The sequence below is a fragment of the Gorilla gorilla genome, chromosome 1, assembly GCF_029281585.2.
Source record: "Gorilla gorilla gorilla isolate KB3781 chromosome 1, NHGRI_mGorGor1-v2.1_pri, whole genome shotgun sequence".
Taxonomy (NCBI): domain Eukaryota; kingdom Metazoa; phylum Chordata; class Mammalia; order Primates; family Hominidae; genus Gorilla; species Gorilla gorilla.
In genome coordinates this window covers 187157883-187170661 of record NC_073224.2, presented here as the reverse complement: position 1 = coordinate 187170661, position 12779 = coordinate 187157883, and the positions used below count along the sequence as shown (strand labels likewise).

Sequence of the window (12779 nt, the reverse complement as noted above, 5' to 3'; positions counted from 1 at the left end):
CGCTTGAACTTGGGAGGTGGAGGTTGCAGTGAGCTGAGATGGCGCCACTGCACTGCAGCCTGGGTGACAGAATGAGACTCTCAAAAAAGGAATAACACCAGATTTGGTTGGGGAAACAGTTTGTAATAATTTATTAAAGGGCATACTGGGCCTGGCATGGTGGCTCACACCTATAATCCCAACACTTTGAGAGACTGAGGTGGTAGTATCACTTGAGTTCAGGAGTTGGAGACTAGCCTAGGCATCATAGTGAGACCTCATCTCTACTAAAAAATAAAAAAACCTGGGCATGATGGCATACACCTGTAGTCCCACCACTTCGGAAGGCCAAGGCAGGTAGATCACTTGAGCTCAGCTGTTTGAGACCAGTCTGAGCAACATAGTGAGACCCCGTCTCTATAAAAAATAAAAAATTAGCCGGTTGTGGTGGCACATCCCTGTAGTCCAAGCTGCTTGGGAGGCTAAGATGGGAGAATCGCTTGAGCCTGGGAGGTTGAGGCTGCAATGAGTTGAGATCGCCTTACTGCACTCCAGCCTGAGCAACAGAGCGAGACCCTGTCTCAAATAAATAAATAAATATAAAAATAAATAAATAGGCCGGGCGTGGTGGCTCATGCCTGTAATCCCAGCACTTTGGGAGGCCGAGGCGGGCGGATCACGAGGTCAGGAGATCGAGACTATCCTGGCTAACACAGTGAAACCCCGTCTCTACTAAAAATACAAAAAAAATTAGCCAGGTGTGGTGGCAGGCGCCTGTAGTCCCAGCTACTCGGGAGGCTGAGGCAGGAGAATGCCGTGAACCCAGGAGGCGGAGGTTGCAGTGAGCTGAGATCGCGCCACTGCACTCCAGCCTGGGCGACAGAGCGAGACTCCGTCTCAAAATAAATAAATTAAATAAATAAATAAATAACAAAAATTAAAAAGTGCATACTGGATGCCTAACTGTTTGTAATTAGATAACTTGATAATTAAATTACTAATTACCTGAAGTATTTAATTTTTATTCAACTTACTTTTTTTGTTTGGTTCATAAATGCTGATGTTGCCAACATTTTTTTTATTTCTCCAACTTATGTTCTACCTATTTTTATTCAGACCAGTAGAAAATAGAAGGGATAATTATACATCTTTTTCATAGTGTTCTACTAGTTAGTTATCACCTAATTTCTCTATTTCTTAGTTTCCAAACCAAGGTCTACTTATCTTCAAATGTGTATCTTTAAGACTAAAAAGTGCTTTTGGAAAAATTTTTTCTCTTTCACTACCATGTTCTAATCACCTTCCATCTTCTGTACTGAGTCATGTCTGAATGCAGTCTTCTCTGAAATGGTTAAGACAAAGAAATGATATTCTATAGCTCATTTATATTAGTCTAAATATAATAGGATAAAATTTTGAAAATGGAAAGTTTAGGAATCACTGCTTTAGGAAATTACGCTAAATATGGGATGTAACTTTGATTCTTTTCTTTTGAACCTTTAGGTCCTTTAATCCATTTTTCCCATTACTTGGCTGTTTCACAACACCAGGAGTCCAGCTATGGGCAGTTTGGGCCATGCAACATGTCTGCAGCAAGAATCGTATGTACCAAAAAAAAAGAACTGTGTTTTTTTTCTTTAAGTGAAATTCTCATTTCCCAGGAAAGATATTTCTAAATTGTGTATTAAAGTGATTTTTAAGAACACTGACTTAAAATGTAAGGCTATCTTAGGTTATAAACTTAAGGTATTCTTTTTTTTTTTTGAGACGAAGTCTCGCTCTTGTTCCCCAGGCTGGAGTACAGTGGCGCGATCTCGGCTCACTGCAACCTCCGCCTCCTGGGTTCAAGCGATTCTCCTGCCTCAGCCTCCCGAGTAGCTGAGATATCAGGCACCTGCCACCATGCCTGGCTAATTTTTGTTTTTTTTTTTTTTTTTTTTTTTTAGTAGAGACGGGGTTTCACCATGTTGGCCAGGCTGGTCTCAAACTCCTGACCTCAGGTGATCCGCCCGCCTAAGCCTCCCAAAGTGCTGGGATTACAGGCATAAGCCACTGTGCCTGGCCAACTTAAGGTATTCTTTCAGAATGAGCATGGTGTAACTAGGCACTGAATAACAGTGGTGAATGAGACACTGTTTTCACATCAAGGAATTTAAAGATTAGGAGACTACAGTGAGTCCATTTGTTGAGTAAAAGGTCTTAAGTAGATCCACTGTTTATGGTACATTCCTGTGCCCAATTCTCATTCACCCAAAATTCTGTTGTTCAAGATGTCGCTCCCAGCACCCACGGTTTCTGAAGAAGCAAAGTGTTTGAATCAGGTTCTATATTATTCTTTGAAAGCTACGATGCAACTCTTATTTATTTATTTAGAGACAGGGTCTCTCTCTATCACTGGAGCTGGAGTGCAGTGGCATAGTAACAGCTCACTGCAACCTTGACGTCCAGGCTCAGATGATCCTCCTGCCTCAGCTTGTAGCTAGGACTACAAGTGCACGTCACCATGCCTGGCTTTTTTTTGTATTTTTTGTAGAGACGGGGTTTCATCATGTTGGCCAGGCTGGTCTCAAACTCCTAGGCTCGAACGATCTGCCTGCCTCTTCCTCCCAAAGTGCTGGCATTACAGGTGTCAGCCATCAAGCGTGGCCTAATTATTTATTAATATAAACTCATTCCACAAATGATTTGACACAAGAAATACACAGAACCACTTTAATAGTAAAGTGTGTGTGTGTGTGTATATATATATATATATATATTTTTTTTTTTTTTTTTTTTTTTTTTTTTTTTTTGAGATGGAGTCTCACTTTGTCACCCAGGCTGGAGTGCAGTGGTGCGATCTTGGCTCACCACACCCTCCACCTCCAAGGTTCAAGCGATTCTCTTGCCTCAACCTCCAGCGTAGCTGGGACTACAGGCCTGCACCACCACACCTGGCTAATTTTTGTATTTTTAGTAGAGACAGGGTTTCACCAGTTTGGCTGGGCTGATGTTGAACCCCTGACTTCAGGTGATCCACCGACCTCGGCCTCCCAAAGTGCTGGGCTTACAGGTGTGAGCCACTGTGCCTGGCCTATTTTTAGTTTTAATTAGAAGTAAGGAAAAATAATTTTTCAAAAATTATAGGGGCCGGGCATAATGGCTCATCCCTATAATCCCAGCATTTTCTGAAGTTGAGGTGAGTGGATCACTTGAGCCCGGGAGTTTGAGACCAGCCTGGGCAACATGGCAAAACCTAGTTTCTATAAAAGATGTAAAAGAAATTAGCCAGGTGTTGTGGTGTGCTCCTGTAGTCCCAGCTACTTGGGAGGCTGAGGTGGCAGCATCATCTGAGCCCAGAAAGCAAGGCTGCAGTGAGCTGTGATGGCACCATGCACTCTGGCCTGGGTGACAGAGTGAGACTCTGTCTCAAAAAGAAAAAAAAAAATTCTAGGATAGAGGGAAAATAGTCAAATGTAGACTTGTAGGCCATGCATAGGGATTTTTGTGGCTCTGCTGCAAGTAAAAAGCGACATCGTTCTCCATATAAGAGGGAAACATTCCATATCCTTGTCAGGGGAGATGGGGAGGGGAGAGAATTTTTTACGAGAAGTTAACTATGAATTAAATTTCTTCTATTGGACCTTAATAGGGGGCATACTATAAAGGGCCTTATATAGGATATGTGAGAGTTGTTTTTACTAATATCCTTATAGCAGAAGTAGTAACATTTTGTGAGATTTTCGCTTGGGTTTTTTTTTGGAGACGGAGTCTCACTCTGTTGCCCAGGCTGGAGTGACACGATCTCAGCTCACCACAACCTACACCTCCCAGATTCAAGCATTTCTCCTACCTCAGCCTCCCGAGTAACTGGGACTACAGGAACACGCCACCATGCCCAGCTAATTTTTGTATTTTTAGTAGAGGCTGGGTTTCACTATTTTGGCCAGGCTGGTCCCGAACTCACCCGCCTTGGCCTCTCAAAGTGCTGGGATTACAGGCATGAGCCACCACGCCCAGCTCCTTCTCTTGTATTTGATGAAAACTCACTGCATACCACAAAAAGGCAATGCAGTAAAAGCTCTTCTGTGTCAGATAAAGAATAATTCAATGAATGGGATGTGACCGAGAAAACTGCCTTGTACCCACCTGAACTCCCACCTGGAGGCTTATCCAGTCCTTCCTACTAGATTACTCAGAAGCAGAGTTGTTCACTCATAAATCGAAAACTGCCTCTTTAGCTACATTAAACTGTCTCTGCCCTAAAGTCGTTTTCTTTTTACTGTATCCACAGTTTCTGAGGACTCCCAAATTTCTTAACAGTTGATCCCATCATATTCCAGTCTCTAATCTATAGGTTCCTTTCCTCATAACTCAAGGAATGGACCTTTCACAGCTCAGTAGGAGAAAATAAAACATAATAAGTAAATAATGGTGCATTTTCGGCTGGGCGCGGTGGCTCATGCCTGTATTCCCAGCACTTTGGGAGGCCAAGGCGGGTGGATCACGAAGTCAGGAGATCGAGACCATCCTGGCTAACATGGTGAAACCCCATCTCTAATAAAAATACAAAAAATTAGCTGTGGCTTGTGGCACACATCTGTACTCTCAGCTACTAGGGAGGCTGAGGCAGGAAAATCACTTGAACTGGGAGGTGGAGGTTACAGTGAGCCGAGATCGCACCACTGCACTTCAGCCTGGGCGACAGAGTGAGACTCTGTCTGAAAAAAAAAAGAAAATAATAATAATAGTGCATTTTCACATGAGTATTTATTTTTGTCACTACTTTTAGGTATTAGAGTTATTTAGGTTTTACTCTATGGAATGACAGCCCTGAATAATTTATTTTATTTTATTTATTTTTTTTGAGACGGAGTCTTGCTATCGTCCAGGCTGGAGTGCAGTGGCGTGATCTCGGCTCACTGCAAGCTCCGCCTCCCACTTCACGCCATTCTCCTGCCTCAGCCTTCCAAGTAGCTGGGACTATAGGCGCCTGCCACCACGCCTGGCTAATTTTTTTGTATTTTTAGTAGAGACAGGGTTTCACCACGTTAGCCAGGATGGTCTCGATCTCCTGACCTCGTTATCTGCTCGCCTCGGCCTCCCAAAGTGCTGGGATTACAGGTGTGAGCCACCGCGCCCAGCCCCTGAATAATTTATTCTAAAATGCACTGTAATTTGGGGAATATTAGAATATTTTGTCTCCAACTCAGATAGTTGAGGTTCCTACCTTGCGGGCTTATTTTGTTTATATTTAAATGGAATTCACTTCTATTTGTATTAAAATGTTTTAATGTGGCTGGGTGTGGTGGCTCACACCTGTAACCCCAACACTTTGGGAGGCTGAGGCAGGCAGATCACTTAAGGTCAGGAGTTTGAGACTGGCCTGGCCAGTGTGGTAAAACCCCACCTCTACCAAAAATACAAAAATTTAGCCAGGTGTGGTGGCTGGTGCCTATAGTCCCAGCTACCCAGGAGACTGAGGAAGGAGAATTGCTTGAACCCGGGAGGCAGAGGTTGCAGTGAGCCAAAATTGTGCCATTGGACTCCAGCCTGGGCAACACAGCAAGCTGCAGTGAGCCATGATCACACCACTGGGCATGAGCCATGATCACCCCAGCCTGGGCAACAGAATGAGACTGTCTTAAAAAAAAAAAAAAGTCTAATAAAATATTTCAAAAATTTAAAAATTGTATGTGCAGTATGAGTGCCATTAAGTTTTTAAAAAGCATAGGAAATGCAGCCTGGCATTATGGCTCATGCCTGTAATTCTAGTACTTTGGGAGGCTGAGGCGGGAGGATTGCTTGAGGGCAGGAGTTTGAGACCAGCCTAGGCAACATGGTAAAACCCCATCTCTACTAAAAATAAAAAAATTAGCCAGGGGTGGTGGCATGTGCCTGTATTTCCAGGCTGAGGCACAAGAATCGCTTGAACCCGGGAGGCGGAGGCTGCAGTGAGTTGAGATTGCGCCACTGTACTCTGGCCTGGGCAACAGGGCAAGACTCTGTCTAAAAAAAAAAAAAAAAAAAAAGCATAGGAAATGCATAAAAATGTAACAACACTTACCTGTGATTTTGGGTCAAAGGTAGTTATGATTGTTTTTATTTTTTTAATACAGATTGTACATGTCTTGAGGTTAGAAAAATCAAGCTAGCTATTTACTGATTGAATGTGTAGGCCTTGCACTGTAGACATAACATCAGTATAGAGGTTATTTATCAAGCTGTAGCATGTTAGTGATCAATAACAAAACAGCTAAAAAAAATGGCTCCTAGAAGTCATTTTTTTTTTTTTTTTTTTTTTTGAGACGGAGTCTCGCTCTGTCGCCCAGGCTGGAGTGCAGTGGCGCGATCTCGGCTCACTGCAAGCTCCGCCTCCCGGGTTCACGCCATTCTCCTGCCTCAGCCTCCCGCGTAGCTGGGACTACAGGCGCCCGCCACCACGCCCGGCTAATTTTTTGTATTTTTTAGTAGAGACGGGGTTTCACTGTGTTAGCCAGGATGGTCTCGATCTCCTGACCTCGTGATCCGCCCACCTCGGCCTCCCAAAGTGCTGGGATTACAGGCGTGAGCCACCGCGCCCGGCCTGAAGTCATTTTTTTATGGAATAATTTTCAAGTGTTTTAAGAAAAGCTATTTCTCCTGTTTTGTGTGTGTTTTTTTTTCTTTTTCAGCTTCAAGGTATTGCAGCATGCTGATTGAAGAAGGAGGATTGCAGCATTTATACAACATCAAAGATCATGAACATACTGATCCCCATGTCCAACAGATTGCTGTGGCCATTCTGGATAGCTTAGAAAAACACATTGTGCGCCATGGGAGGCCACCTCCCTGTAAAAAACAGCCCCAAGCCAGACTAAATTGATAGCCATAAGTATTGGATAGTTGAATCACAGGAATCCTTTTTGTGATTGGTCCATTTGGAATATCTCACCCTCCCTGATGTTTTGGGGGTTTCTATGACAAGAGTCATAAAATCAGTTTGGGATTGATAATGTGTAGTACTGCCCATGTGAACAGTCTCTAATTTGTCTTGTGATTTTTAACTTATGAGTCAAGAAGGGTCTCTTCCTTTATCATTGCCTTCTAGGAAATTTTCCACATCTTTCAGTGTTTGAACTTACTTGTGCTTGAGATTCTACAGTTTTATGGTAAAGTTTGCACGAACCCTTAGGCCAGACTTTTCTGATCTCAGAGTCCCTTCCAATCAATTTGCAGCTTCACATAAGCTGTTGACCTGATTTCTGACACTGCTTCAGTTGTAAATTTTATACTGCTTCTGTATAAAATGCCTTTCTTCTCTATCTGTGTATCTTTTATAAGATGTCCTTCTTAGTGTGAAAGAAGGGAAATGTGGATCATCTTGTGGAAGCTAATCACTGGCAGGAGCCTGGATGGCTGGCGGAAAGATATATGAGAAAGAAAAATTATGAAGGGAGAACAGAGTGTAGGAACTGGGAATTGCTTTCATGGTATAGGTTTTAAAATGAGACAGGCTACCCTTCGGGAGCCCACCTCTCTTGAGGCGGTGAGCAGAAGCTTGTCCTCCATATTTATACCTAGAAGTGTGGACTGCTGGTTCCTGCACAGACTGCTGGTTATTCACTAGGAATATTTCCCCAAGCACCACAGTATAAAATACTACAGCACTCTGTGTTAAAGACTAACTGTCTACATCTCCATATGTTGTAGTGTTGTGAAAATGTGATTTTAAAAAATTATCGCCAGTTAAAACAGGCTATTCTTTTCCTCTATTTCAAAGTCATTTTTGTTCAGTGGAATAGAGACAACAACATGGTGTTAACCTCTCAATTAAAATACAATTGACACCAGTAAATTTTGCCATAAAAAGTTAAAATCTCTTGTTCAAAATATGTGTTAATCTTCTTAATGTGTTCATGTTAGAGAAAGTGTCCCCATCTCACTGCCAAAAATGGAAGAAAATAATTAAACTCTTTAAATGATTAAATGTAATGATTCTACTCGCAGTGCATAACAGCACATATTTTTGACAGATTATTTTTTAGACAATTACCTTTCCTTAAGGTATCTGATACAGTATAGTAAAGAATCACTTATATCAGTAATAGCACTTGAGAGATAGCAAGTCACCAAGAAACTTAATTTTCATTTAAAATTTTATTTTGTGAATAAGGTCAATCTACAATCCCAGATAACTACATTTTTTTCATAGATGGCCAGTGTTTTCAATAGAGATTTAAAATGGAATATTAAAATTATAGTGATTATTCAGAAGCATTTTAATTTAGAAAGGAGCTGGTTTGTTAGTTCACTGATGACATTTTTTGACAAACATTTTATACCATTATCACAATAATCAGACTTGAATTTTTTTGGAGTTCCTTCATGTGAATGAAAACTGAGTTAAAAGAAAGTAGGCATTTAGGTCTGGATGCAGTGGCTCATGCTTGTAATCCCAGCACTTTGGGAAGCTGAAGCAGGACGATTGCTTGAGCCCAGAAGTTCAAGACTAGCCTGGGTAACATAGTGAGACTCAATCTCTACCAAAAAAAAAATTTTTTTTTTTTTAATTAGCTGGGTGTGGTGGCACCTGGGAAACAGAGCGAGACACTGACTCAAATATCTAAATAGATATTTAGAATCACGGAAAACCATATTAAATGCTGGGTTAATGCTGACTTAATTGGCTTAAGGAATTTTTATAGGCGTAAGATAAATTTTCACAGACTAAGTTTATTTCAGACAAAATAGAGAATTCTTTTAAAAGTTTTTTTTTCCTTTTCTGAATGTTAATGTCTAAGACAAAGTTCAGAAAACGAGATGGCCTGTGGTAGTTTGGAAATTGCTAGATATGTTGACCGTTTCCAGGTCTTTTATCTAGTGTAGTTAAGGGAAAGCCTATTTAAGAAGTTTGGCTTCAAGTTGCTGTTTTATAAGACAAAAGTGCATATTTCTTTACAGGCTAATGCTAGGTTTTTGTCTTTAGAAATTATTTTCAGAAATTGCTAAAAGTGTACAGAAAACAGTAAATCCCTTCTTTACTCAGAATAACTTCTTAATAGATGAAGCATCCAAAATATTTAAAAGCAAGGGTGGGCGTAGTGGCTCTTGCCTGTAATCCCAGCATTTTGGGAGGCCGAGGCGGGCAGATCACTTGAGATCAGGAGTTCGAGACCAGCCTGGCCAACGTGGTGAAACCCCGTCTCTACTAAAAATACAAAAACTAGCTGGGCATGGTGGCTTTTTGCGCGCCTATAGTCCCAGCTACTCGGGAGGCTGAGGCACGAGAATCATTTGAACCCAGGAAGTGGAGGTTGCAGTGAGCTAAGATCGTGCCACTGCACTCCAGCCTGGACAACGGAGTGTGAGACTCTGGGGAAAAAAAAAAATTAAATTTCCTACTTTTTTTCTTTTTGTAGAGACAGAGTTTCACTCTGTCGCCCAAGCTGGAGTGCAGTGGCACAATCATACCTCACTGCAGCCTCTTGGGCTTATGTGATCCTACCCCCTCAGCCTCTGGAGTAGCTGGAACTACAGGCTAAATTTCCTACTTTGTAAACATCAGTAGTGGCCAGATACTTCTGAGTCTTAAAAGCATAATAGGCCGGGCGCGGTGGCTCACGCCTGTAATCCCAGCACTTTGGGAGGCCGAGGTGGGTGGATCACAAGGTCAGGAGTTCAAGACCAGCCTGGCCCAAATGGTGAAACCCTGTCTCTACTAAATATACAAAAATTAGCTGGGTGTGGTGGCGGGCGCCTGTAATCCCAGCTACTCAGGAGGCTGAGGCAGGAGAATCGCTTGAACCTGGGAGGTGGAGGTTGTGGTGAGCCAATATCATGCCACTGCACTCCAGCCTGGGTGACAGAGTAAGACTCTGTCTCAAAAAAAAAAAAAAAAAAAAGCATAATAATTTATTACATCCCAAATATATAAAAATTTGAGTGCCTTCGCAGTTGGGATGGTTCCTAAAATTGCGTATAGAATTAAGGCACAGAATTGTGTGTAAGGTCCTGAATCTGGCTAAAACACAGTGGATGTATATATTGGAATTATGAGGCATAAGTGGCCAGTATCTATAGTTAGAATCTACAAGGCCTCCCTTTTGCACCTGTAGACTAGAATGTAACTGTTATTGGTGCCTTTGAGTGTTATCTCTCAGTGGCTAGAGGTGCTGTTTCAAGCACAATTTAGACTAGGGTTGAACCACTCATTGTTCAAATCATTGGTGGGCTCCAACGTAAAATATCACTACATCAGTCCACAAGCAACATTAAGGAAATCTAAAGGAAATGGAATTTGACTTTTTAGAGTATAATGATGTTCTAGGGCATAATGAGGAAAATTTTTAAAAAATAGATTATAATGATACATATTGGTATCATTGAGTAAGACAACAGATTTGAGCAAATACAATTAAGGCGTCTTATTTTTTGCATCGAGTAATTATTGCTGTGGTCTTTCTACTCCGCAAAATAATTTTTTCTTTTTGCAGTTGAAAATTAACTGCATTATTAACTAATTAATAAAATAAATCAAGTGGTATAAGGGATTAGTTTACCCTCAAGCCGATGACTCCGTGGCTACTGATCTTAGTTAGTTTAGGATTTTTAAAAAGCATATCAGACCCCCAGTTTCAGGAATTGAGTATAAATATTGCTTCTTGTCACCCCGGGACAGTAATGCCTTATAGTGGCACTAGTCACCTTAAGTAGATTACACATGGTTGAGGTGAATAAAGCTGCATGGGAATTTGCTTTCATGATATATTTCATTTGCAAACTTCTACATAATCAAGTTTTATGTTTAAAACCATCGGTTCTATATATCTAGCTTTAGGAAGTTGCCCTTACAGGTGGGACCTTTTGTGTTAATCTGTTTTCTCCCCAGTCATCTTATTTGGCTATGTTAAAAAAAAAAAAAAAAAAAAGCGAGAGAGAGAGATGGTGTCTCACTGTGTTGCCCAGGCTGGTCTCGAACTCCTGGCCTCAAGTGACTTTCCCACCTCAGCTTCCCAAAGTGCTGGAATCACAGGCATGAGCCACAGTGCCTGGTCTTAGCTGTGTTTTTAATTATGCCATGCATCAACATAACACCGGGCCATCTTCCTATCCCATATGTTTAATGAAAACATATTTTATGTGCTAAATTAGGTTAATTTACCAGAGATTTAGCTTAGTGTTTTTAAACGTATTACCCCTATAGAACAATGTACAGCTGCACCCAAGGTTAAAAAGAGGTAGCAGGGAAAACAAACTTAAACTCTTTGTATATGGTGAAACCCATCCCTCTCCTGCCCTCTAATGGTATGTTTACATTATTTCGTTATTATACAATGTTTGTAGTGGTATAAACAGTATTATTAAACTGAAGGCATAAGTTAAAGGAAGTATGTTACTTTGAGCTGATGTAGGCTCTTCCACTTTTATCTGTATTTTACTTATTAGGGGACTTTGTATTGCTAGGGTTTCAGAATACTAACTTTGACACAGCTCCCAGAGAGGTTTGCAAACTTTTAGTTTCCCTCTCAAATCCATGGTAGTAGTTTCAAATGAGTTTGTGGATAATGGATGTTTAGTCCTTATCATTTGCTGTGTTTTGACAGTTTTTAATTTGCAGTATTCACTCACGAACTATTTTATTTTAGGAATAATGCAAAACCAACCTTCGTCCGGTGATGAGAATAGCCGTATGATAAGAGAATTTGCTCATCGTGCTTTAAATGAGTAACTGTTTTATCTTATTTAGTATTTCATAGACTTTGCATGATATGGTACACTCCTAATTATGCATTCTTTGGTTTCCAGATCTTAACCTAAGATACTTTGTTAACTGACTGGTAGCCTAAGAAAGAGACTTTTCTTCCTGTTTTTCTCTCTCCCCATTTTTTGGGGTAAGTTTTGCAAAGATCAGTGCTGCTTCTCATGACTCTAAAGTAAAGCTCTTTTGGATAGCACAGCCTAACTTTACAGCTAGACAGAATGGCCATTAAGAATATTTCCAAAATCCAAGTTTATCAAAATTATTTTGTGGGAAATCATAAATCTGCTTTATTAATATTATGTGTTTAATTTTGGACTTATTTTGGGAAAAACTGTTCAAATTGGGTCCTTTTAAGCTTATTTTAAGCAGCCTAGAAGGAAGAAGCTACTTAGCTAATGAAAGCTGAGACACTTTAATAAAAGCAGGATCTTAAGAGCATTGTTTTTCCTTAAAAACTTTATACTGTCAGATAATCTGCAACAACAAAAATTAAGAAATCCCTGACTTTTGTAGAATTCCCACTGTCAAATTCTCACTGACTTATGAGTGTGAGAAAAGTTATCTTTTGTTTGAATTCTGATAGAACAGTTTAACTCCTTTCTAAGGATATAAAAAATTCATTGGGAAGTGTGTATGTTTCAAAGACTCTCAATTATCTGGACTGAAGGCACTGTTCTCACTATGGCCAGATGAATGGGAGTATTCTGTACATGAATCATGCTATATTTTAAATCAGGACATCACTTAAGTATTAATGTTGTGTGTACAGATTTTTGTTTTGGGATTTTTTTTGCCTAAATAAATGTTATAAATTTTATGTAAAGTGTGTCTTGTCTACTTTTATTCTAGACATTTGGCTTTAAAAGTTAATATTAATGCAAACTTCAAATTCCTTAGTGATCCACTTGTAATGATTGCTTTCTGAAAAAGGCTACTTTTACTGGAGAAGTTTTTATTTTTATTTTATTTTTTGAGACAGGGTCTTACTCTGTCACTCAGGCTGGAGTGCAATGGCATGATCGTGGTGCATGCCACCACACTAGGCTAATTTTTTAATTTTTTCTAGAGACAGGGGTCT

General features: G+C 40.5%; 1 protein-coding gene across 2 annotated transcripts in view; it reads left to right on the top strand.

Annotated features, from left to right (window-relative positions):
• ZYG11B (zyg-11 family member B, cell cycle regulator) overlaps nucleotides 1-12518 on the top strand; it is a 101098-nt gene extending 88580 nt beyond the window's left edge. For both annotated transcript variants that reach the window (XM_019018638.4, XM_063698585.1), the window contains exons 13-14: nucleotides 1483-1580; nucleotides 6633-12518. In XM_019018638.4, the coding sequence (XP_018874183.1) occupies nucleotides 1483-1580; nucleotides 6633-6823 (289 nt within the window). In that variant the 3' untranslated portion in view covers nucleotides 6824-12518. The remainder of the gene's footprint in view (nucleotides 1-1482; nucleotides 1581-6632) is intronic.
• The last annotated feature ends 261 nt before the right edge of the window (nucleotides 12519-12779 follow it).